Here is a 27,256-nt window from a genome sequence, read left to right on the forward strand (position 1 = left end):
ATCAGTCAACCTGCATTTATGTGGTTTCTCCTTAAGAGTCTGAAACCACCTCAACGGTTTTTAAGTGTTCCAATGTTAGGCATCCATATTAGGAAGTCTGTAGGATGGCAGCCATATTAGGAGGTTGGCAGTTGTCTGGCCCATGGCTTTCTCTCATCCTAGTGCAATGCCTGGCCCTGGCCTGTGTCTCTCTTCTCCTTAATGGAAGGATAGTGGGCCCACTTTCATTGGTGTTTTGGGGCAGTTCGGGTGTAGAATAAGACTGAGGGGTCTGTATGAGTCATTTGGGGTACCCGTCAGTCCAGGGGGGGTGATACCTTTTACAAGAGATTTAAAAAACACTGCGCCTCACTTACCTTTGGTATGCTGCATATGTTATACTACATGAGAGGAAAAACTGCAAATATTGCTTTGATTATTATTACAGTATAATGCTTGATTAATACCTGATTATGATATTCTTATAACTATTTTAGACAGAAGTATAACTGTAAGATATTCTCTTGTTTAGTTTTTTTGTCTTAACACTTATCTGACTTGAGCCGAACTTTTTATTTTGTCGTCCTATTTAAATGTCATTATTTTTAATATATATATATAAAAGAAATATATATTGCAAAATATTTTATGCTGTATTTATTGAATGCATAAATGAGCGGCTAGAGTCTCAACATTGGCAGCATGGTGGAGGTGGAGCTAGGGGACGTGGCCTTAATATCCTCCCCAAACACACAAGCACAGCAACGTGGTGGTGGGGGGACAGAGGGGCACAGTTGAGCAGGGGGAACCTGTTAAATGAGGTATTAATGATGTAGACCCCAGCATCTAGCTGTTTAGCTTTCTGTTTGGTCCCCAGTGAAGGGAAGAGGCCTTGTCATATGTCCTCTTATCTTCTTGTACTCTCTATTCCCTCTCTCCTCCCATCTTGATGAGGCCACACCCACCCACCCACCACCCCCCACATGTTGCATCTCATCTCTGTAGGAGTAGGGAACCTTTACTGAACCACACAGACTGAGCTGAGCCTTGTAAAAACGGACTTCCTCATCCAGAGCTGCTAATACATGTATGTTAGCCATATAAACTCCCCTGGCCTCGTACAGGACAGGTGGGTGAGAATAGAGGAGAAAAGGAAGGAAGGAGGGAGGGACGGAACGATGGTGATAAGGAAGAAGGAGCAGAGGATGTATGGTTAGGTGTGGCTTCTGTCCCTTCATGTCTCCTCTGTGGAGTTTTTCCTTGTGCCAGAGACTTTTACACAGTAAGGAGTAGAGTCTAAAGTCCCATTCCACTCGAATACAATTATCCGCCTTAAGTGTGTTCTTACTTCGTTGTTGGGTTTTATTTATGACTACAGAAGGCCTGAGTTGTGTACAAAAAAAGACCTAACTCCAAAATGGCATTCTCGTGTTTCTTTTCAAACCACTAACAGTGCTATAGTAGTTAGTGAGCCCCGATGTACGAAAGTGTAGCTTTCACCACGTGTATGGATGTAAAAAGAGTAGCCAGAGGGTTCTGAGTGCTGTACTTAGAGACTTGTGCCTGTATAACGAATCAAGGTGTTGTAATAATGAATTGCTGTTCTGTTTTCCCACAGGGTGTCTGTTAGTCGTTCCCAACTCACTCTAGGGTCAGAGGTCAGAGGCATGGAGCTTGGAAGGGGTCATCAACCCTGTTCAGAACCAAATAGGCTTTTCTTACTACCCACATAGACAAATCCTTTATTTAAGACATGTTTACTCCATGTATGTATCTGTTTGATGTGCAAGCAGATGCTGCTTGCTTTCAGTCCATTCGCAGACCAAGTGAGGATTATGAAAAAACATTTGCTCAAGAGATTATCGGATTCTGTTTTCCCAATGTTACACTGTGGTTTGAAGACCCATCTCGTCAGTGGCCAAGAATGCTGGCCTTTTTTAAGGGTTTCCTTAATGTTTCATCGGTATCTTGAGGTTATTTTGTATTTGTGTGCTGTGATACCATTTGAGTCCTGAGGCACCAGCTAAAATCAATGGGTGTTTGATGATCCGAACAAGGTAGCCACATGAGTTCCATGCCTCGATCTCTCTCCCTTACTGCTCTGTATGTTTCAAACTTTCTGTTTTACCAGCAGGTATTTTTATTTCAGTTTTAAATGTCTCTTTGTTTTATAGTTCCTCCTTTTAGCCCTTTTTAGTGTTGCTTTGTTTCAGTTTGAAGTGTATCTTTCACTAATAATTGCAATAAAAAGCTTTGCTTTAAAACCCCTCGCTTTGTGATATTTGTCTCTGGACCACGCACACACACGTGATCACACACACACACACCCCTTAATTTATGGTGGAGTATAAAGAAAATACTCAGGCTATTTGGCTGTACCGCTGCAGCCACTAGTCAGTTCTAGTGAAGGTAGGTTCAGCACAGATGTAATGTTACTAAATGGACTGATTATGACACGTCATTGCACCGTGTTCTAATTCTTTTGTGCTATTATTCTACTGATTCTATGTTGTTGCACCAGACCGTTGCCTGTAGTGTAGACTCATTGTGGTGCTAGTCTCTTCATTTCAAGGAATGTAAAGAAGTAGTCTTAGAAGTCAGAAGATCTTTTTAGGTAAGTAACTCCTGTATAGTGTTGCACAGGGAGGGTATATTACTGGAAACTTTCTACGTTTACAAGTAATCGACCAGAATTTTGGTAACTTTCGAGGAATATATGGAATTTGATCAGATGACATCTAGTGGCATTCTTGGGTACTTCAGATTATCACAGGTGTCTAATAATTTCTGGTATTCCAGGGTATTTCTTTATTTTTACTATTTTCTGCATTGTAGTATAATAGTGAAGACATCAAACCTATGAAATCATGTAGTAACCAAAAAAGTGTTAAATCAAAATATATTTTATAGTTGAGATTCCTCAAAGTAGCAACCCTTTGCCTTGATGAAAGCTTTGCACACTCTTGGCATTCTCTCAACCAGCTTCATGAGGTAGTCACCTGGAATACATTTCAATTAACAGGTGTGCCTTGTTAAAAGTTAATTTGTGGAATTTCTTGATTGAGCGATCAGTTGTGTTGTGACAAGGTAGGGTTGGTATACAGAAGATAGCCCTATTTGGTAAAAGACCAAGTCCATATTATGGCAAGAACATCTCAAATAAGCGAAGAGAAACGACAGTCCATCACTACTTTTTAAGACATGAAGGTCAGTCAATCCGGAACATTTCAAGAACTTTGAAAGTTTCTTCAATTGCAGTCGCAAAAACCATCAAGTGCTATGATGAAACTGGCTCTCATGAGGACCACCACAAGAAAGGAAGACCCAGAGTTACCTCTGCTGCAGAGGATAAGTTCATTAGAGTTAATTGCACCTCAGATTGCAGCCCAGATAAATGCTTCACAGTTCAAGTAACAGACACATCTCAACATCAACTGTTCAGAGGAGACTGAGTGAATCAGACCTTCATGGTCAAATTGCTGCAAAGAAACCACTACTAAAGGACACCAATAAGAAGAAGAGACCTGCTTGGGCCAAGAAACATGAGCAATGGACATTTGACCGGTGGAAATCTGTCCTTTGGTCTGATGAGTCCAAATTTGAGATTTTGGGTTCCAACCGCCGTGTCTTTGTGAGACGCAGAGTAGGTGAACGGATTATCTCCGCATGTGTGGTTCCCACCATGAATCATGGAGGAGGAGGTGTGATGGTGTGGGGGTGCTTTGCTGGTGACACTGTCAGTGATTTATTTTGAATTCCAGGCATACTTAACCAGCCTGGCTACCACAGCATTCTGCAGCGATACGCCATCCCATCTGGTTTGTGCTTAGTGGGACTATCATTTGTTTTTTAACAGGACAATGACCCAAAACACACCTCCAGGCTTTGTAAGGGCTATTTGACCAAGAAGGAGAGTTATGAAGTGCTGCATCAGATGACCTGGCCTCCACAATCACCCGACCTCAACCCAATTGAGATGGTTTGGGATGAGTTTGACCGCAGAGTGAAGGAAAAGCAGCTAACAAGTGCTCAGGATATGTGGGAACTCCTTCAAGACTGTTGGAAAAGCATTCCAGGTGAAGCTGGTTGAGAGAATGCCAAGAGTGTGCAAAGCTGTCATCAAGGCAAAGTGTGGCTACTTTGAAGAATCTCAAATATAAAATATATTTTGATTTGTTTAACACTTTTGGTTACTACATGATTCCATATGTGTTATTTCATAGTTTTGATGTCTTCACTATTATTCTACAATGTAGAAAATAGTAAAAAGAAAGAAAAACCCTGAAATGAGTAGGTGTGTCCAAACCTTTGACTGGTACTGTATATACATACATACATACATACACACACACACAAGTATGTGGACACCCCTTCAAATGAGTGGATTCGGCTATTTGCTGACAGGTGTATAAAATCGAGTACACAGCCATGTGATCTCCATAGACAAACATTGGCAGTAGAATGGCCAGTACTGAAGAGCTCAGTGACTTTCAATGTGGCACAGTCATAGGATGCCACCTTTCCAACAAGTCAGTTCATCAAATTTCTGCCCTGCTAGAGCTGCTGAAGTCAACTGTAAGTGCTGTTATTGTGAAGTGGAAATGTCTAGGAACAACAATGGCTCAGCCGCGAAGTGGTAGACCACACAAGCTCACAGAATGGGACCTCCGAGTGCTGAAGAGCGTAGTGTGTAAAAATTGTCTGTCCTTGGTTGCAACAATCACTAGCAAGTTCCAAACTGCCTCTGGACGCAACGTCAGCACTAGAACTGTTTGATGGGAGCTTCATGAAATGGGTTTCCATGGCCGAGCAGCCGCACAGAAGCCTAAGATCACCATGCGCAATGCCAAGCGTCGGCTGGAGTGGTGTAAAGTTCACCGCCATTGCACTCTGGAGTAGTGGAAACACGTTCTCTGGAGTGATGAACCACGCTTCACCATCTGGCAGTCCGACAGACGAATCTGGGTTTGGCGGATACCAGGAGAACACTACCTGCCCAAATGCATAGTGCCAACTGTAAGGTTTGGTGGAGGAGGAATAATGATCTGGGGCTGTTTTTCATGGTTTGAGCGAGTCTCCTTAGTTCCAGTGAAGGGAAATCTTAACGCAACAGCACACAATGACATTCTAGTCGATTCTGTGCTTCCAACTTTGTGGCAACAGTTTGGGGATGACCCTTTCCTGTTTCAGCATCACAATGCCCCCGTGCACATAGCGAGGTCCATACAGAAATGGTTTGTCGAGATCGGTGTGGAAGAACTTGACTGGCCTGCACAGAGCCCTGACCTCGACAGTGCCTGACCTCACTAATGCTATTGTGGCTGAATGGAAGCAAGTCCCAGCAGAAATGTTACATATATTGGAAAGCCTTCCCAGAAGAGTGGAGGCTGTTACAGCAGCAAAGGGGGACCAACTCCATATTAATGCCCATGATTTTGGAATGAGCTGTTCGACGAGCAGGTGTCCACATACTTTTGGCCATGTAGTGTATATACATACTTACATACATTTTAAGTTATTCAAGTATAAATTACCATAGATTATCTGTTAATTACCAAAATTACCTAAGATTATGGTAACTTCGTTAAATTACCGATAGCTTTGCAACCCTACTCCTGTACAATGCATCATGAAGCCGTTATAATGCATTGTACATTTTGTCATAAGCATGTATGACTGGGACTAGGCTACAGTATAGCCCAGCCGACTTTGGAAGTCTGAACCTGTCAACGTTTCAGGTTAAGAACCACGAAAATGCAGAATACAATCTAGTCTACCAACTGAGTTTTAGTTTCATTTTCCACCATTGCCTCAAATTAAATGAATCATAACAAACTGGTCGTAATGAAAATGGAAAGTGTACCCGAGTGCACTGAACCAGTTCAACCCTCGTGGAAAATATGGGTGGATTGAATTGAAACTCCTAAAATCCTATTTATAGTCACATTTATCCTTCACTAAGTCTATGGCAGAATTAATCCTCAAGGAAACTCATCTCTCTGTGGAACAGTCTGTGCACAAAGATGGCAGTTGAAGAGGGTTGTGACATTGTGCCAACAACATCACATAACTGTCTGGAATGTAAAGTAATCAGGAGATCACATAAACATGTAAACTGCGGTCCAGAATTCATTCTAGCTACTTCTGCAGGAGTGGTGCTCTGGTAGTCCTAAGTAGCTACAGTGTTTAGGGCTTTTCCACTGTAGCTAACTTTAGCCTAGGTTTTTCACATTTCATGCTTCATTTGATAGATGGGTTGGGTTTCAGTTACATTTACATGGCAGTCATGGCTACTACTCTCCTTCCTATTCTGTGTCGACCCATTCCTCCCATGGAAAAGATTTTAAAAGGTTTACTTTAAAGCATTATGTAAACTTCTCAATTGATCATGGCCAGGTTTCATAGCCTACTTTTTGATATATGATGATAAGAAAACAAATGTAGAAACTTATGCCAATTGGCTCACACCAGGAGGTGCTATAACAAACTGTGTGCCAATTATGATTGGATTATAACAGTAGCAAAAATGTAATTTAAGTGGAAAGGAATTTCCCTTTGCTGATGGGAGGATCTAGACCTGTATACAGGTCTCTACGACCTTTGACTGACTGACTGACTAACTCAATTCAAGCTGTCTATTTATGTTGGTAGGAATGGCCACTATGAGTGGGAAGCCCGGTCAGCGTTACTGCATGACAGACTGGGAGACCAATAACAGGCTGCTCACGGACACCGCCGAGCACCAATGCCACCAATCACAGCAGACAAGGCAGGAGGGGCGGGCCCTGAGGCACCAGACAGCCTGTAAGGTACGGAGAGACAGGGACTGTTATGGATGTCTGATGCCAGCCAGCCAGCAGGCCATGCATTGACAGAGAGATGACCAACTCATGTTACATCTATACCCCATAATAACAGAGTAATACTGTGTGTGACCGTGGGCTCTTCTCTGTCTCTGTCTGTCTGTCAGACACGCTGGGATGAGAGTGACAGCCGAGACAGGCTGGGTGACAGGATCAATGAGGTCACTGAGCAGAAGGACAGACTGCAGTTCTGCGTACAGGCAGTGGAGAGAGAGATTGAAGCTATGACACAGGTCGCTGATACTTGTTATGGCATAAAATGTGGGAGAACTACTTAATGTTCAACTCACTTTACTAACCAAAAACATAATCAACACTTATACTGTAGTACGCATTTCACAGAACACAATCTGTCAGTGTCCCTAATTTGTTAACTCTAGGGACCTCTCAAATTGCTTTGGGAATCCACATAGCACTATGCTATTTGTATGCATTGTTGTGTAGTATGGTGCAGTCTACTCTACCCAAATCCTACCCTTATTAGGGAAGATATTCATAATCTAATTATGCCTGAGGGTGTTATTTTTGTTCTTTCTGGAAGTATGTGTGCTGGTTGACAATGAATTATAGCACACATGTTTAATCATCTAGAGGATCTACCTCAGGCGTTTAGTACAAACTATTGTCAACCCTGTCTGTCTCTCTCTTTCTCTCTCTCTCTCCCAGGTGAAGGAAGAGGCGGAGAGGGCCCTGGCAGACACGGCTGTGCCCCTGGAGGTGGTAGCGGAGTGTCTGACCCAGAGAGAGGGCCGTCGGGGGGGCGAGCTGGTCAGTGACCCCCTGGAGGGCCAGCTGAAGAGGGAGGCCCAGATGATTGAAACCACGCAGCAAGAGCTGCAGCAGCACATCAGCAAGGCCTTCGAGCAGCTCTGGTAAGACAGGATAGAGATTTAACTGCCAAAGGTCTTAGGTTGTGTCTCGTGAGATGGTATCATTGATCCATGGAACAGAAAGGGCTATCTAACAGGCAGTTTTGTTGCTCTTAAAATAATAATAAAATAAAGGATAATGTGAAACAGAAACGGGTGGATGGTACTGACAATTGGAGGCATTCATTTCACAATTTCTTCATAAAGATGAATTGCAGCAAATTTGACAGGATTCGTTAACATTCCACTGTGTTCTGTAGCCTATGTGTGCTGAATTAGAATACTAGACTGGAGATTAACTATCTTATGATGGTATAAAAGGTCCGCCATTTTGTTCAGGGAGTTGGTCAACCGTGATCAGCCAGTGCTGTGATTAAAATATTGTGAAAACAATAAATTTGAAGATTATCTTTACAGTATGTTTATTAGTTAACTAGCCAGACAATTTTATTGGAATGATTCCAATAATTTTTCAAATTAACTGCCAATATTCCATACAAACAATGCAGTCAATCCACAGCCATTCAGTGGCTGAAATCAGTTGATGATATTTTAGAGGCTATTTGTACAGAATATTGGTCTAAAACCTGTGTAAACTGTATTTATAATTATATGACAATATTTTAGGTTGGTAATTCTATTACACAATTTCTGATCTATCACATGACTTTCTTTTAATTTCCCGCCTAAATTAAAGCAGGAAATGTATCACCTATGCCTCTACTGCCATTCATTCCAATTTGGATTTCTCCCTGACCAAAATGGCTGCCATTATCATACCCATTCTGGAACTTTGAGGGTTCATGACATATCCCCTCTAGTAATTTAATAGGATCTCTACAGATGTATGCTTGTGTGTGTCTATAGTCCTTTTCGGATGATAAATCTAATTTCCCTTCTTAGCAATGTAGCACCAATAAAGTTTATTCCATTTAATTTTAAGCTGTCTCAAGGAAGCGCGCCAACAGCTGACCTTTGACCTCACCAACAAGACTGAGGCCCTGGATGTGGACCTATCCTGCCTGTCACTCACAGACAGGTCATCTGACATATCCTTCAAGCCTGACCCCACCCGCGTACCCACTAGGTAAGGACGGGAGCAGAGTAGTGCCTTGTCAACCTATGTGTAGTCAAATCAGATGATAGTGAGATGATAATGAGTGAAAGTATACTTTATATTTCTAGGATATTTCTAGGAATTTTGTTTTACATAATTATCACCCTAAATACTTTTTTTCAGTGTTGAGATAGCAGAACACTCAAAGAAAGAAGAACACTCAATGGCAGACAAATTCTCAGCCTTTACCTAAATCTTGATTTATGGTCTTTTGAACCACTAAACCTGTTCTGATCATCTAAACTTGAAACATTTTCTCATTTATAACACAGTACTTACAGTGTACAGTACTTACCGATGTATAACTGTGGCTGATTTATTATCTTGCACCCTGCAGTGCCTCCACACACCAGGAGTGGGAGCAGTTCACCCACTACAACGTGACCGGGCTGAGGAGGAGATGCAGGCTTCGCTACAGCTGAGGGAGACAATGACCTCTACAAGGATACAGGTACTAGAGGGCTGATCTAGGATCAGTTTACCTTCCCCAAATCCTAACCTTAACCATTAGAGGTAAAAACACAAGAATGAGCTAAGATCAGTGTCTAGGGGCAACTTCAACCTACTCTTACAAAAGGATGTGTGGGTGGGACTGTCTGTGTATTGGGGGAGGAGGAGGGGGATACATGTTATTAGTAGCACAGGAAGTCAGGGTCGGGGAATGGAAACTGGGGAAACTGGGGAGGTGGGGGGCTCATGAGGACACCAGGAAGTGAGGATGTGTGGATGTACAGTCAGAGACTGTTTTACGCAGTATGGAAATTGGTTCCATGAGGCAAATAGGGCAACTCCCATAACAAACGAATAAAAAAGGGATGTTTGGTTTTTTAAAGTGTTTTTGGACAGCATTTTAATAATACGCTTGCTGCCTATTTCAAACTGTATACGTGCCTGAGGCTGTGGGTACATAGTACCCTATTCTGCATCTCCCTCCTCCTCTGTCTCCCCTCTCATTTCATGCTATCCCCATTTGAATAAAATGAAAATACTTAAAAAATAAATATATATACCACTGAACAAAAATATAAAATGCAACATGCAACAATTTCAAAGATTTTACTGAGTTACAGTTCATATAAGGAAATCAGTAAATTTAGGAAAAAACATCTCCACTTTGCTGATCCTCAACACTGGGGCCCCACATGGGTGCGTGCTCAGCCCCCTCCTGTACTCCCTGTTCACCCATGACTGCGTGGCCATGCACGCCTCCAACTCAATCATCAAGTTTGCAGACGACACAACAGTAGTAGGCCTGATTACCAACAATGGCGAGACAGCCTACAGGGAGGAGGTGAGGGCTCTGGGAGTGTGGTGCCAGGAAAATAACCTCTCACTCAACATCAACTAAACAAAGGAGATGATCGTGAACTTCAGGAAACAGCAGAGGGTGCACCCCCCTATCCACATCGACTGGACCGCAGTGGAGAAGGTGGAAAGCTTCAAGTTCCTTGGCGTACACATCACTGACAAACTGAAATGGTCCAGTGTGGTGAAGAATGTGCAGGAGGCTGAATAATGTGCAACCTCAGGAGGCTGAAGAAATGTGGCTTGGCACCTAAAATCCTCACAAACTTTTACAGATGCACAATTGAGAGCATCCTGTCAGCTGTATCACCGCCTGGTACGGCAACTGCACCGCCCGCAACCGCAGGGCTCTCCAGAGGGTGGTGCGGTCTGCCGAACGGATTACCGGGGGAAAACTACCCGCCCTCCAAGAGACCTACAGCACCCGATGTCACAGGAAGGACAAAAAGATCATCAAGGGCATCAACCACCCGAGCCACTGCCTGTTCACCCCGCTATCATCCAGAAGGCGAGGTCAGTACAGGTGCATCAAAGCTGGGACCGAGAGAATGAAAAACAACTTCTATCTCAAGGCCATCAGACTGTTAAATAGCCATCAGTAGCACATTAGAGGCTGCTGCTGCCTATTGAAATCACTGGCCACTTTAAGAAATGGAACACTAGTCACTTTAATAATGTTCACATATCTTGCACTACTCATCTCAAATGAATATACTGTATTCTATTCTATAATATTCTACTGTATCTTAGTCCATGCTGCTCTGTCATTACTTGTCCATATATGTATATATTCTTCAATTCCATTCCTTACTAGATTTGTGTGTATTGGGTTTATGTTGTGAAATTGTTAGAAATTACTTGTTAGATATTACTGCACTGTCGGAGCTAGAAGCACAAGCATTTCGCTACACCTGCAATAACATCCGCTAAACATGTGTATGTGACAAATACATATTTGATTTGATTTAAATACATTCATTAGGCCCTAATCTATGGATTTCACATGACTGTGAATAAAGCTATGCATCTGTTGGACACAGATACCTTAAAAAAAGGTAGGGGCTGGATTAGAAAACCAGTCAGTATCTGGTGTGACCACCATTTGCCTCATGCAGTGCGACACATCTCCTTCGCATAGAGTTGATCAGGCTGTTGATTGTGGCCTGTGGAATGTTGTCCCACTCCTCTTCAATGGCCATGGAAGAACTGAGACATTTTCAGCTTCCAGGAATTGTGTACAGATCCTTGCGACATAGGGCTGTGCATTATCATGCTGAAACATGAAGTGATGGCGGCGGATGAATGGTACGACAATGGGCCTCAGGATCTTGTCACGGTATCTCTGTGCATTCAAATTGCCATCGTTAAAATGCAATTGTGTTCATTGTCCTTAGCCTATGCCTACCCCATACCATGTGGCTCATCTCAAACCATCCTGCAGGTGAAGAAGCTGGATGTGGAGGTCCTGGGCTGGCGTGGTTACACGTTGTGGTCTACGGTTATGAGGCCGGTTGGACATACTGCCAAATTCTCTAAAACGACGTTGGCCTCCAATAGAGAAATGGCGTTGGCTTATGGTAGAGAAATGAACATTAAATTATCTGGCAACAGCTCTGGTGGACATTCCTGCAGTCAGCATGCCAATTGCACGCTCCCTCAAAACTTGAGACATCTGTGGCATTGGGTTGTGTTACAAAATAATATAATATAATAAAAAATAACAACTGCACATTTTAGAGTGGCCTTTTATTGTCCCCAGCACAAGGTGCACCTGTGTAGTGATCATGCTGCTTTAATCAGCTTCTTGATATGCCACAAAAAATTAGAAATAATATACAGTCAGGTCCATAATTATTGTCAGCCTTGATAAAGATGAGCAAAAAGATGGCATAAATTAAAATACTGAGCTATATCGCATGCACATTTTGGGGGGTGGAAATGTTATTATTTTATACTAATACAATTACTCAGATAAAGAGATTGTGTTTAACAACTAATAACAAAAAAACTCAAAAAGATGGGGGTTAAAACTATTGGCACCCCTGTTATCAGTACTCCAGCACCCTCCCCTTTGCGAAGATAACGACACTGAGCCTTTTTCTAAAATGTTTTATGAGATTGGAGATCACATTGTGAGGGACCTTAGACTATTCCTCCATAAAGAATCTTTCCAGGTCCTTGATATCCTTCGTCTGCTCTTATGGACTGCCCTCTTCAAATCTAACCACAGGTTTTCAATGGGGTTCAAGTCTAAATGCTCCTGTAAGTCGCTCTGGATAAGAGCGTATGCTAAATGACTAATGTAAATGTAAGTCCAGAGACTGAGATGGCCATTGCAAAATACAGATTTTGTGGTCAATTAACAATTTCTTTGTGGATTTTGATTAGTGCTTGGGGTTATTGTCTTGCTGGAAGATCCACTTCCGGCCATGTGTAAGCCTCCTGGCAGAGGCAACCAGATTTTGGGTTAAAATGTCCTGGTACTTACTACTTGATAAAAAAAAAATTATGATGCCATTGACCTTAACAAGGAAGCAAAAGACCCAGATGCAGACAGTGTCGAAGTAACAAAAGTGTATTACAAAAATACACTAAGTGGTCAGTAATCCAGATCAGAGTCCAAAAGGTACAGAACGGCAGGCAGGCTCAGGGTCAGGGCAAGCAGAATGGTCAAAACCGGGAAAACTAGAAAACAGGAACTTCAAAAAGACAGGAGCAAGGGGAAAAACGCTGGTAGGCTTGACGAAACAAAACAAACTGGCAACAGACAAACAGAGAACACAGGTTTAAATACACTGGGGATAATGGGGAGGATGGGCGACACCTGGAGGGGGTGGAGACAATCACAAAGACAGGTGTGACAGTACCCCCCTCCACCTGGTGTCCTACCAGGGCGCATACCTGGTTGACCGGGGTGCCGGCATTGAAACTCAGCGATGAGGCCTGGGTCCAGGATGCCACTAGCGGGGACCCAGCACCTCTCCTCCGGGCCATAACCCTCCCAGTCAACCAGGTACTGGAATCCCCTGCCCCAAGGTCGAACCTTCAGGAGACGCCTCACCGTGTACGCCGGTTGGCCGTCGATGAGACGGGGGAGAGGGTTGGGCCTGGAAACAGGAGACAAAAGGCTGTGAGACATGGGTTTGATCCTAGACACATGAAAAGTGGGATGTATACGGAGGGTACGGGGCAACAGAAGACGAACAGCAGAGGGGCTAATGATCTTGGAGATGGGGAAAGGGCCGATAAACTGGGGGGAAAATTTGCAAAACTCCACCCAGAGGAGCAGATCTCGGGTGGACAGCCATAACTTCTGCCCGAGACGATACTCTGGGGTCCGGTGGCCGTCCGCTTGTCGTCGGTACCTGGAGGTGGTCTTGAGAAGAGCCGACCGGGCTCTCCTCCAGGTACGACGACAGCGGCGGACAAACATCTGGGCCGAGGGTATGCCGACCTCTTCCTCTTGCTCCGGGAAGAGCAGTGGCTGATAACACAGGAAACACTGAAAAGGCGAAAGACCCGTGGCAGAGCAGGGAAGGTTGTTGCGTGCGTATTCGACCCACACTAGTTGCTGGCTCCAGGTGGTGAGGTTAGGGGGGACCAGGCAGCGCATAATGATCTCTAGGTCTTGGTTAGCTCGCTCCAACTGGCCGTTGGACTGAGGGTGGTAACCGGAGGACAGGCTGGCCGACGACCCAATGAATATGCAGAACGCCATCCAGAACCGGGACGAGAACTGAGGACCCTGGTCGGAGACCATGTCCGCTGTACCATGAGCTGAGCCGTCTCTTTGGCAAAGGGTAGCTTGGGGAGAGGAATGAAGTGGGCAGCTTTGGAAAACCGGTCAGGATGGCGGTGTTGCCATCAGACGGGGGACGACCCGTGACAAAGTCCTGGGATATGTGAGACCAGGGACGGCGAGGAACAGGCAGAGGTTGGAAGAGACCAGCCGGAGCTTGCCGAGGAGTCTTGTTCTGCGCACAGATCGTGCAGGCGGCGACGAACGCGGAGACGTCAGGAACCAGGGTAGGCCACCAAAAGCGTTGTTGTACAAAGGCCAGGGTTTGGCAGGCAAGCCTGGAGGAGTGGGCCAGCATCAGGAACAAACATCCAGTTATCTGGACCCCCCCGGGGTTCGGCTGGGAACGCTGCGCCTCCCAGACCTGCTTCCCTATTCCCCAACTGAGTGCTGTCGCCAAGCACGAGGTGGGAAGGATGGTCTCGGATTCCGGGGGTGTAGCCGCGGGGCTATAGCGGTGTGACAGCGCATCTGACTTCACATTCTTGGATCGCGGTCAGCATGAGAGGGAGAAGTTGAACCGGGTGAAAAGCAGGGCCCACCTAGCTTGCCTGGAATTGAGACGCTTGGCGGTGCAGAGATATTCCAAGTTCTTGTGGTCTGTCCACACACTGAACAGATGTTCTGACCCCTCCTCCAACGCCATCTTCACCGCGAGAAGCTCACGATTCCCCACATCGTAATTCCTCTCCATGGTTTTGAGGAGATGGGAGAAGAAGGCGCAGGGATGTAACTTGAGGTCCAGAGCCGAACGCTGGGACAGGACCGCCCCCACTACAACATCCGAAGCATCGGCCTCCACCATGAACTGGCGGTACGGGTCAGGATGAACTAAGATGGAAGCAGTGGTGAAACGGTGTTTGAGGTCCCGGAACGCCCGGTCAGCAGCTGGGGACCATGTGAACGGAACCTTGGGAGAGCTGAGTGCCGACAGGGGGGAAGCCAGGGTGCTCTAATCCCGGATAAAGCGATGTTGAGGATGTCGTTTAGGTAGAAGAAGACAAACCAGTTCAACATGTTGCGGAGAACATCATTAACCAGGGCCTGGAACACAGATGGAACATTGGTAAGGCCAAATGGCACGACCAGATACTCATAGTGACCGCTGGCCGTGTTGAAGGCAGTCTTCCACTCGTCCCCCTCCCGTATCCGCACCAGGTGGTAGGTGTTCCGTAGGTCCAGCTTGGAAAACACGTTGGCCCCCTGGAGTGGCTCGAAGGCTGAGGAGATGAGTGGTAGCGGGGAGCGGTTCTTCACCGTGATGTCATTGAGGCCACGGTAGTCGATGCACAGGCGCAGGGTTTTGTCCTTCTCCACAAAGAAGAACCCTGCGACGGTGGGGGAGGCAGATGGACGGATGAACCCTGCAGCTAGGGAGTCCTCAATGTAGGTCTCCATAGCCTTGGTCTCCGGACCCGACAGCGAGTACAGTCGTCCACAGGGCGGAGTGGTGCCTGGGTGAAGGTCAATTCCGCAGTCGTAGGGTTGGTGTGGCGGAAGCGAAGTGGCCCGGGCCTTACTGAACACCTCCCGGAGGTCCTGGTACTCCGCGGGAATGGCGGAGAGGCCCAAGGCAACTTCTGAGCCCCCAGGAAGACGTTCCGGGGCAGGCTGCGCTGACTTCAGGCAGTGCTGGCAGCAGTAGACCAGTCAATAAAGGGGTTGTGTCGCTGGAGCCAAGAGAAACCCAATACCACGGGAACTTAAGAAGACTTAATTAGCAGGAATTGGATAATCTCATTGTGGTTCCCTGATACTCGTAGGTTGATGGGGGTGGTATTGTGGGTGACCCTGCCTATAGAGTGCCCGTCCAGTGCTCAAACGTCCATGGGAATGGAGAGGGGCTGAGTGGGGATGCCCAGCTCGGATGCCTGGGTGGCGTCCATAATGCTCTCATCGGCCCCAGAGAGATTTCGACTGGTTCCCCCACAGCAAGATGGCATGAAAGGTGGTGTGAGTAAGGGGAGAGGAAAAGTTATCTGTATGGCCCACCAGAGTACTCGCTTCTACCAGTGAGCCTGGTCTTTTAGTGGACAGGTGAACACAAAATAACCAGTATTCCCGCAATACAGGCAACTCTTCGTGTGAAGCCTGTATTGCCGTTCGGCTGGAGACAGCCAAGCTCTGCCTAGTTGCATCGGCTCGGGAAGAGGTGAATCGGCAGACTTCGGAGACTCTCGGGGGAACTCAGGTAGCCTCGGGTTCTCTCAGCAACGGAGCCGTCGGGGACTTCCGGGATGCCTCGGAGGCGAGGTGGAATCCTTCCTCTCCTTCCTTCGTTCCCGTAGTCGCCCATCGATCCGAATGGTCAAGGCGATGAGCTCGTCCTTTACTTCCTCCGATACTCTGTGCAGGAAATCCACTCCATAGTCCGCCACGCTGCGGGATTCTTGTCGAAGCTGGAGTAACTTCTGGGAAGCCTCACTCCCGGACAATGGAGCTTCGAAAACCTTCTTTACCTCCTGCATGAACTTCTCCAGACTGAAGCACACAGCCGACTGTTGTTCCCACACCGCCGTAGCCCATGCGAGAAACCTCCCGGACATCAGCATGATGAGATACGCTATCTTAGAGCGGTCCGAGGGGAAGGAGGAGGGCTGCAGCTCAATGATGAGCAAACACTGAGCGAGAAATGCCCGACAGGTTCCCGACTCTCCAGCAAAGCGTGCCGGGGGAGGTAAGCGGGGTTCTCGGGAAACCGGGGTGGCAGAGGAGGCCGCGCTTCTAACAGCCGGGTTACTGAGTGGCTGGAGGTTACCGTCGTGGTAGGCTGCCTGACAGACAACCCGCGGTATTTCTCCAGCACTGTGTTAAACGCTCGGTCATGGTGTTCGGCCAAGGTCTGGAACCCTTCCATGAGCCACGAAGCAACTCCTAGTGCCTTCCAATGGTGGCTCCTTGAGAGGAGATGACGATGCGGAGCTGGTCCGAGTCTACTGGGTCAGTCATGGCCAGTTCGTACTATCACGTTTCGGGAGAAGACCCAGATGCAGGCAGTGTCGAAGTAACAAAAGTTTATTACAAAAACAGGGGGCAGGCAAATGACAGGTCAAGGGCAGGCAGAGGTCAGTAATCCAGATCAGAGTCCAAAAGGTACAGAACGGCAGGCAGGCTCAGGGTCAGGGCAGGCAGAATGGTCAAAACCAGGAAAACTAGAAAACAGGAACTTCAAAAAGACAGGAGCAAGGGGAAAAACACTGGTAGGCTTGACGAAACACTGTGGCGGTCGACGTTGGACTTCTGGCGACGCACGGTGCCCTGGAGGTGGACGTGGGCGGCGTTCCACGTCTCCTCCGCGCGCCGAAACCAGTCGTCCACCGCAGGAGCTTCGGTCTGGCTATGATGCCACGGTGCCAGGACCGGCTGATACCCTAAAACACATGGCCCATGGCAAGAACACCGACCACTCCCCCGGCCGGTCCTGGCAGTAGGACCGCAGAAACCTACCCACATCCTGATTCACCACCTGCCCATTAGATTCGGGGTGAAACCCAGATGTTCCATGAACGCCTTCCAGACCCTAGACGTAAACTGGGGACCCTGGTCAGACACCATGTCCTCTGGCACCCCGTAGTGCCGGAAGACGTGAGTAAAAAGGGCTTCCGCAGTTTGCAGGGCAGAGGAAGGAGGCGGCAGGCTTTAGAAAAGCGGTCCACAACAACCAGGATGGTGGTGTTACCCTGAGAGAGGGGAAGGTCAGTTAGAAAATTGATCGATAAATGGAACCATGGCCATTGTGGAACTGGTAAGGGATGTAACTTACCCGCTGGAAGGTGCCTAGGTGCCTTACTCTGGGCGCACACCGAGCAGGAGGAGACATACACCCTCACGTCCTTAGCCAAGGTAGGCCACCAGTACTTCCCGGTAAGGCAGCGCACTGTACGGCCGATGCCTGGGTGACCAGAGGAGGGGGACGTCTGTGCCCAACAGATTAGACGATCACGGACACTAGACGGCAAGTACTGAAGCCCACCGGCGCCACAACGCAGGAGACCGGGAGTATGGGGGTGTTATCAATGGGCCTCTCCTCTGTGTTGTACAGCCGTGACAGTGCGTCTGCCTTCACGTTCTCAGTGCCTGGTATATAGGACAGCGTGAAATCAAACCGGGTGAAGAACAAGGCCCACCTGGCCTGGCAAGGGTTCAGCCTCCTCGCTGCCCGGATGTACTCCAGGTTACGGTGGAGGAAAGGGTGTTTAGCCCCCTCGATCCAGTGCCTCCACGCTGTCAGGGCTCTGACAACAGCCAACAGCTCCCGATCACCAACGTCATAGTTCTGCTCCGCGGGGCTGAGCTTCTTAGAGAAGAAGGCACAGGGGCGGAGCTTGGGTGGCATGCCCGAGCGTTCGGATAGGACACGCATACCCCTACCTCGGACGCGTCCACCTCCACTACGAACGGCAATGAGGGATTGGGATGGACCAGTACCGGGGCTGAGGTGAACAGAGCCCTCAGGGTACTGAAAGCCCTGTCAGCCTCAGCAGACCAGCAGAGCCGGGACGGCCCACAGTTCAACAGAGAGGTGATGTGGGCTGCGACCTTGCCAAAGCCCCGGATAAACTTCCGATAGTAATTGGCAAAGCCAATGAAGTGCTGCACCTCCTTAACCGTGGTCTCCCTCCATCTCCACACCTGAGAAGAACAGACATTTTTCTGCCTTGGCATTCAGGTCATGCTCCAACAGTCGCCCAAGCACTCTGCGAACCAGGGACACATGCTCGGCGTGCGTAGCGGAATACACCAGGATGTCATCGATGTAGACCACCACACCGTGACCAAGCATGTCCCGAAACACCTAATTCACAAAGGACTGGAAGACTGATGGAGCATTCATCAACCCGTACGGCATCACCAGGTATTCATAATGCCCAGTGGTGGTGCTAAATGCTGTCTTCCACTCGTCCCCTTCCCGGACACGCACCAGGTTGTACGCACTCCTGAGATCTAATTTCGTGAAGACGCGCGCCCCATGCATTGATTCGAACACAGGAAATGAGGGGTAGAGGATAACTATAGCGAATTGTAATTTTATTAAGTGCACGGTAATCAATGCAAGGGCGCAGATTCCCGTCTTTCTTCTTCACGAAAAATTAACTTGAGGAGGCGGGTGAAGTGGAGGGACGTATGAACCCCTGACACAGGGACTCTGAGACATATGTTTCTATAGCCTCCGTTTCAGCCTGCGACAGAGGATATACATAACTCCTGGGCTGCACAGAGTCTAACCGGAGGTTTATCGCGCAATCCCCCGAGCGATAGGGTGGTAATTTGGTCGCCTGCGTTTTGGAAAAAGCGTGCTCCAAATCGAAGTATTCGGGGGGGAATGCGCACGTTGGTGGCATTGTCTGGACTTTCCACCGTGGTCGCACCAATGGAAACAGCTAGACACCTACCCTGACACACACGCGACCACCCTGTGAGAGCCCTCTGCGGCCATGAAAAGGTGGGGTCGTGTAGTGCTAGCCAGGCAAGGCCTAACATAACAGGGAAATCAAGGGACTCAATAATATGAAACGTGATTTGCTCATTATGGGTCTCCTGTGTAATCATAGTGACTGGTGCGGTAACCTCCCTAACAAAACCTGACCCTAATGGTCGATTGTCAAGTGCTTTGACAGGCAATGGAATAGACAGGAGAACCAATGTAATACGTAGACTAAGAGCTAAAGACCTGTCCATAAAGTTCCCAGCTGTGCCTGAATCTACCAGCGCCTTACACTGGGGAACTACCGTGTAATCAGGGAAGTTGACGTGGATGGTTAAATGCGCAGCAGACGTGAGAGTGCCCTGCCTGCCGCCTCCAGAACCAGAAGAACTCTGACGACATTGTGCAGCAGAATGTTCTCTTCTGCCACAAGAGTGACACTGGATCTGTCGTCCACCGATCTCCCGGAACGCTGCACCACCCAGCTCCATCGGAACGTGAGCCGGGGAGAGGGGGGTGAAACGGGCAGGCCCCTTCCAGGACGTCCTCTCGAAGCCAGCAGGTTGTCCAATCGGATGGCCATGTCCACCAGTTGGTCGAAGGTCAGAGTGGTATCCCAGCAGGCTAGCTCCCTTCGGATGCCCTCACGCAGGCTGCATCGGAAATGGTCGATGAGGGCCCGCTCGTTCCACCCGGAGCCAGCCGCTAGGGCTCTAAACTCCAGGGCAAAGTCTTGCGCGGTCCTCGTCCCCCAGATGGAACAGATGCTCGCCCGCCTCTCTTCCGTCGGGGGGATGATCAAAGACTGCACGGAAGAGGCGAGCGAACTCTCCGTAGCTGTCCAACGCGTCTCCTCCTTCACTCCAGACCGCGTTGGCCCACTCCAGGGCTTTCTCCGAGAGGCAGGAGACGAGGGCGGACACCTTCTCCCGATCCGATGGAGCAGGGCTGATGGTGTTGAAGTAGAGGTCCAGCTGCAGGAGGAAACCCTGGCAGTGGGCAGCTGTCCTGTTGTATTCTCTCGGTAGAGACAGGTGAATACCCCTGGTTGCTGGTGTGTGGGTGGCTGGATCCGGTCGCTCAGCTGGTTCCACTGGGTCAGATCCTCTCTTCTCCAAGCGCTGGACGGCCTGGAGAACCCGATCCATCGCTTCACCCAAGCTGGCTAACATGGTGGAATGCTCCCGGACCCACTCAAGGACTCCAGGCATATTCCCCGCTCCTGCTGACTCCATGCTGTTTGGGTGTGTTATTCTGTAACAAGGTGAGTAGGATGGAGCCAGGCGCAGGAGGTGTGAATCAAAGAATAGGGTTTATTTGGCCAATACAGCAGTCTGCAATCACAAAGACAGGTGAAACAGATCACGGTGTGACACCCATAACATCAAAGATCCACCACCATATTTTACCGTAGGTATGAGATACTTTTCTGTATGTTTCTCAATGCCAAACCCACCACTTGTGTGCATGGCCAAAGAGCTCTATTTTCATGTCATCTATGGTCAGATGCTATGGTCAGAAATTGCATACAATATAGGTCAGTATTTGTATTATTTATTTTATACAGTCTTTTTTGCTCATCTTTATCAAGGGTGCCAGTAATTATGGACATGAATGTATTGCAAGGACCCCAGTAAATTGTGTTTTGGAATGCTGGTGTAGGGGATTGTTTAAGCTGAGGAGGACATATGGGGTTATTTTAAAGGCATGAGTTAGCACTTGTTTTATTTGGCTCAGGCTGAAGCGGTGTAAAATGTATCCGAAGAATATCATCCTGATCGATATACAGTACAGAAGCATTCAACAGCAACGGGAGTCTGATCAATAAATGCTGTATATCATCTTTACGAGGGGATTGTAATGTGTGCCTGAGGGTTGTTGGTATTCTCACTCACACAGTCTGAAGAGGACATTGTCATCCCCTTTTGAAAACATCATAAGCATGTTCTCGGAATACGCTTTCAGGACACGTTACTTTAAAAAACTGCCATTGTGATTGGCCCATTTCATAAACTAAAGTGTAACTGACTTAGTATAGCAACATCATCCTCTCCAAGAGTGTCTCCGAGTAGGAGTGCTAATCTACGGTAGGATCAGGTCCCCCTTCTCCATATAATCTTATTCATTAGGATCTAAAAGGCAAGACTGATCCTATATCAGCACACCTACTCTGAGACTTTCTGAATACGTGCCCCATATTCCTTATAACTGCACAATAAGACTCTTACTCATCTCTCTCCTCTGTGTGGTGTCTGATGCCCCCATCTCTGATGTCCCTTTAGAGCCAGAATGACCTGGAGGGGCAGCAGATCACCACTGGGTTCAACCTGCGCAAGAGGACCCACCAGCTCCAGCAGGCCTGCAGTCAGCTACACTGGCAGCACACGGCTGTGAGTACAGAGTCCTGAAAAATGCTGCTATCTTTGACTAGAGTTGGAAAATATTGATATTGTGGACAGACCCTGATAGAGGCCTTGGGAAGACCACCATGGATCCAGAGCTAAGTCTTAGAAAGGCTCTTGTTAAGCATTCATGACTTACACCGGGTCCTTCTCATGCTATACATCCACTAAACCCATCAGACCTCCCCTGTCTCTCTCGGACGCACTGACTTAAGCTGCTCTCTCCACCCTTCCACTGATCTCCCTTCTAATCAGAGCAGCACAGCCATTTTCCTTTGTTAGCGCTCCACTGGGCCCGATCTATCTCCATAGACGTGAATGCATATAATCCTGGTAAGGAAGTCCACTCCAGAGGCAATAACAATAGCAGTGTCCGGAATGCACAGGGAGAGATTAGATAAGACTGGGGTCAATGCAGGGAAGGCAGATCACCAAGGTTTCTCATGAATGTGTTATGGATCAGTAACATCATATATACAGTAGAGTACAGTAGATCTGAACAAGAAGTGGAATCTATGAATCAGCTATTGTGTGAGAGCTAGAGGCTAGACCAAGAACCATAGAGAGCATAGATGGTGATAAGATAGTATTTACTAGCATAGAGAATAGAAAGCAAAGAGGACCATTCTAGACGACCCTTCGTAGCTGTTGGAGGTTTCTCAGGCTTCTTAGTGCTAACTCTGTGCTCCTTTGGCTCTGTCTGTCCCACCAGACCAGAGAGGAGATCACAGAGCTGATGACGGACATCCATCGTCTGGAGCAGGAGTGCCCCCTGAAGTTGGTCCATACCAGGCTGGAGAACAGGAACTCGAGGCCCGGAGTGGACCTCTGCAGAGACCAGGTAGAACCATAAAAATAGAATTACTGGAATGGGGAAAAAGCCCCTCAAACCAGGGCAATTTGACAGTACACTCACTATGACCGCCGGTCCACACGTCAAGGGAAATTGACTTGAATGTTAATGTCCGTTCTACTCATTCTATTCTATGGTTGATTCTAACCTGTAAAGCAGGAATGGGTATTCTTTGGTCCTATGAAAGCCTGCACACATTGACCCTTCAGAGGACCTGTTGTTGTAAAGGCTGATTTTGTCATGGAAAAGGAGCTGTGTCTCTGTTTGTCATATTATACTGAACAAAAATATAAACGCAACATGTAAAGTGTTGGTCCCATGTTTCATGAGCTGAAATAAAAGATCCCAGAAATGTTCCATACGCACAAAAAGCTTATTTCTCTAAAATGTGTTTACATGCCCTTTAGTGAGCATTTTTCCTTTGCCAAGATAATCCATCCACCTGAAAGGTGTGGCATATCAAGAAGCTGATTAAACAGCATGATCATTACACAGGTGCACCTTGTGCTGTGGACAATAAACGTCCACAGATGTCTCAAGTTTTGAGGGAGCGTGGAATTGGCATGCTGACTGCAGGAATGTCCACCAGAGCTGTTGCCAGAGAATTGAATGTTCATTTCTCTACAATAAGCCACCTCCAACATAGTTTTAGAGAGTTTGTCAGTACGTCCAACCGGCCTCACAACCGCAGACCATGTGTAACCTCCACATCCGGCTTCTTCACATCTGTGACCAACCACCCGGACATCTGATGAAATGTAGGACTATTTCTGTCTGTAATAAAGCCTTTTTGAGTGGAAAATCTAATTCTGATTGGCTGGACCTGACTTCCCAGTGGGCCCTCCCAGGCCCACCCATGGCTGCGCCCCTGCCCTGTCATGTGAAATCCATAAATTAGGGCCGAATGAATTTATTTCAATTGACTGATTTCCTTCAATGAACTGTAACTCAGTAAAATCTTTGAAACTGTTGCATGTTGCATTTATATTTTTGTTCAGTATATAATGTGTGTCCATGCCTTGACTCTGTAATCTCTGTAGGTGCATTCTGGGCTGGTGGAAGAGGCTAAGCAGTTGGGAGCCACCATAGAAGCATTACAGCAGAATCTAGCCAAGTCTATGTGAGTGTTGTTGTTATTGAGTTGCTATGAAACTGAGCACATCATCTGTTCACCTCGTATGGCTCTTTCACAGCATATTGAACATCTGATGTGCTCACTTTCATATATAGCATATTGGCGTTTAATATAAGGATCCCCCACACCATCTAACCCTGTGTTGCTGTTCTCTGACCCTGTGTACCAGGCACTCTCTGCAGTCCTTAGAGGAGCACCAGGCCTGTATGGGAGAAGACCTGTCCAGGAAGCAGGAGGCCCTGGAGCTGGAGCAGCGAAGCAACCACATCCGCCAGCGCCTGGAGGCCCTGCCTGAGGCTGACAGCCAAGATCATCCCTGGAGTCACCGTCCCCAAGTCCGGCTTCACCAGAGAGATGTACTGATGAGGTGGACACACACATGAACACACGCACGCACGAACGCACGCACGCTTTTATTAATGACCATAAAGCATTTTGAAATTCACTATGAACGGAGCGGTCGTACTTTGACTCCCATTCCCTGACTGAATTGTGCATTTACAATAGCGATCAATTGAACTAAAGCCTCACACAGTTTAAAATGTGTGGTGTTTATTACAAAGAATACACAGGTAAATATACAATACGTTTATAATATAGAAAAATTACAAAATAAGGAATTGTTTTTAAAACAAATTATTTTAGAGCATTATATAAAAAGAATATCAAGAGGAGGTAGTATAAAAATGATAGCTACTACAAAAACAGTCAACACACTGGGCGAAAGTTGATCTTTCCATTTTTAGAACTCGTCAATTGGCCAACAAGCAGTTCACTCTCCACATTGTTCCAATGCATTGAAAGGTCATGCTGCTCACAGGGCAGGAAGCTCCTCCCAAAGCGTTTTGTACACTTACTGTACTTTTATGAGTCCATCTTTGAGTAGGGGAGTGTAGCGAAATAACTTGGGTACTGTAATCAATGGTTCACCGTTACAAGTTGTCCTCAAAATGCTCCTGAAGCCTCTCTCCTCTGTTACTGTATAATTTGTGTCTCCTAAACAGAAACCCAAATATGTGTAAATACAACAACACACTATACATTTTTTACATTTAGCAGACATTCTTATCCAGAGTGACTTACAGGAGTAATTAAGGTTTAGTGCCTTGCTCAAGGGCACATCAACAGATTTCTTACTCTAGTCGGCTCGGGGAATCGAACCAGCGACCTTTCAGGTACTGGCCCAATGCTACCTGCCGCCCTACACTGAACTGATAGAATAAACAAAATAATTGTAATATCAATGTGGCATATCATGCCATGCCTTGAGGTGATATTGTAGCTTCCCATTTTGAGGTGTCCATCCCTTTAATTTAAAAAAAAATACTTCTGCAGTCTGTCAGCGACCTCCTTTTCCTTGCTATATATGGCTTAATCTTACAGTATGTAGTGTAGCTCAAAATGAAATTTGTATCTGCGCTGCATGGCTATTTGATCAGTGGTGTCAGTGTGTTACCGCTCCACAGTAGAAAAGCTAGCGCTGCTCCACAGACCAGCAGGATGATGACAGAGACCACTGCCACCGTGGTCCTTTTGCCCTCTCTCTCACACGGCTCTGACGGGCCAGACAGGACAAGGTCACAACAAAGCAATATGGGGACATGTTATGGTGTCCATAGGACAGCCTCGGAGTCACTCGGACTTGGCTCTCCAAAATATGAACACTGTACATATTAACATGAACGCTACATAGGGCACACCACTCACACTCACAGAGAGGCTGTACCTTCAATGGATACGGATGGTGTGGCACTAGCTTGGGCATCGACTAGGTTCTGCATTCAACAATGCCTCTGTCAAGGAGATATGAGATTTCTTACCCATGCTTTGCAGTACTATTACCAGTGGTGTAATGTACTTAAGTAAAAATACTTTCAAGTACTACTTAAGTAGTTTTTTGGGGTATCTGTACTTTACTTGACTATTAATATTTTTGGCAACTTTTACTTTTACTTCACTACATTCCTAAAGAAAATAATGTACTTTCTACTCCATACATTTTCCCTGACACCCAAAAGTACTCGTTACATTTTGACAGGAAAATGGTCCAATTCACACACTTATCAAGAGAACATCTCTGGTCATCCCTACTGCCTCTGATCTGACGGACTCACACTGCACAAATGCTTTGTTGGTAAATGATGTCTGAGTGTTGGAGTGTGCCCCTGGCTATCCGTAAATAAATAAAAAAAACAGAAAATTGTGCCGTCTGGTTTTCTTAATATAAGGAAGTTGAAATGATTTTTACTTTTACTTTTGATACTTAAGTACATTTTAGCATTTCCATTTACTTTTGATTCTTAAGTATATTTAAAACAAAATACTTTTAGACTTTTACTGAAGTAGTATTTTACTGGGTGACTTTCACTTTTACATGAGTCAGGTATCTTTACTTTTACTAAAGTATGACAATTTAGTACTTTTACTCAAGTATGACTATTACATAGAACATTGGTCACCAACCCTGGTCCTGGAGAACTACAGGGTTTGCAGGGTTTTCTTACAACCTAGCACAACCACATGTGATTCAGCCTTGAGCTGCGCTAGGTAGCTAGATGAGCAATCTGCATACACTGTAGCTCTGCATGACCAGGGTGGGTGACCACTGGCATAGAGACTGACAGACAGATAGAGTTTGTGTAAACTTATGGCTGATTCACACTATAGGGCCAACATTGTCCTTTCTAGGATGGTTCCAACAAAAACAGTATGGTGGATGCGTAACCAGGCCATGCCAGTACAGCTTGTCTCGGCTCGGTTTGGCCCTGTAGTGTGAATCAGGCATGAGAGACAGATGGAGTTTGTGTAGAGACTGAGAGACAGATGGGGTTAGTTAGTGCGTGGGGTTCCATACCTGCTGTGTAGGTGGCAGAGCTGTGGCCCAGCTTGTTGCTCACCATGCAGGTGAAGTGACCACAGATGGGGGCGGAGGAGACGAACAGGGTCTTCCCATCAGGCGACACGTGTCCCACAACATCGGTGATGGCTGCCCGCTCGTGGAGCCAGCTGAATTTAAGGTCTGTCCCCCAGGTCTCCACACAGAACAGGGAGGAGTGGGACACGTTCACTCTCACTGAGGGGTGGTGCACAGCCTCTGAGAGGAAAGACAAGAGACAGAGAAAAGAGAATGAGACCAGGTGTGAAAAAGGTGAGACTTGGAAGTTGGAACCGAAAATTGTCTCGAAGAGGAGAAAGAGAGAGACAGAGTGGAGAGAGAACAGAGGGTGGTTGCGTTGTGAAGTAACAATGTGAGTTGAGGCTTGGTGGTGGTGACTTGAGAAGTATGAGGCTGTGAGGAGAAAACAGATCAGAAACTTAGAAAGAAGACGTGACAGAAAGAAATATAGATCTTGGAACTATTGAATGGAGATTGTGCGAGACAGTCGTTGGACTAATAAACTGAAATACTACCTACTCAAAGTTTAGTGTTGGACTGCAGTGAAGCATACATTTATATTATAAAGACAAAGAAAGAGCTTAGGCAGAACTGACTGAACAGCTTATCCTCT

At 46.8% G+C, this 27,256-nt stretch overlaps 1 protein-coding gene and 1 pseudogene across 1 annotated transcript; one reads left to right on the top strand and one right to left on the bottom strand.

Moving 5' to 3' along the window:
* Positions 1-2,506: 2,506 nt before the first annotated feature.
* Positions 2,507-24,289, top strand: LOC121558154 (annotated as a pseudogene).
* Positions 24,290-24,367: 78 nt separating this feature from the next.
* si:dkeyp-97a10.2 lies at positions 24,368-27,103 on the bottom strand (the record flags this gene model as incomplete). Its single annotated transcript, XM_045217406.1, has 3 exons — positions 24,368-24,743; positions 25,206-25,302; positions 26,602-27,103. Coding segments are annotated over 3 exons (663 nt in total), but the record flags the coding sequence as incomplete, so codon positions are not given.
* Positions 27,104-27,256: the final 153 nt, after the last annotated feature.

Source organism: Coregonus clupeaformis, unplaced genomic scaffold, assembly GCF_020615455.1.
Source record: "Coregonus clupeaformis isolate EN_2021a unplaced genomic scaffold, ASM2061545v1 scaf1051, whole genome shotgun sequence".
Classification (NCBI taxonomy): Eukaryota; Metazoa; Chordata; class Actinopteri; order Salmoniformes; family Salmonidae; genus Coregonus; species Coregonus clupeaformis.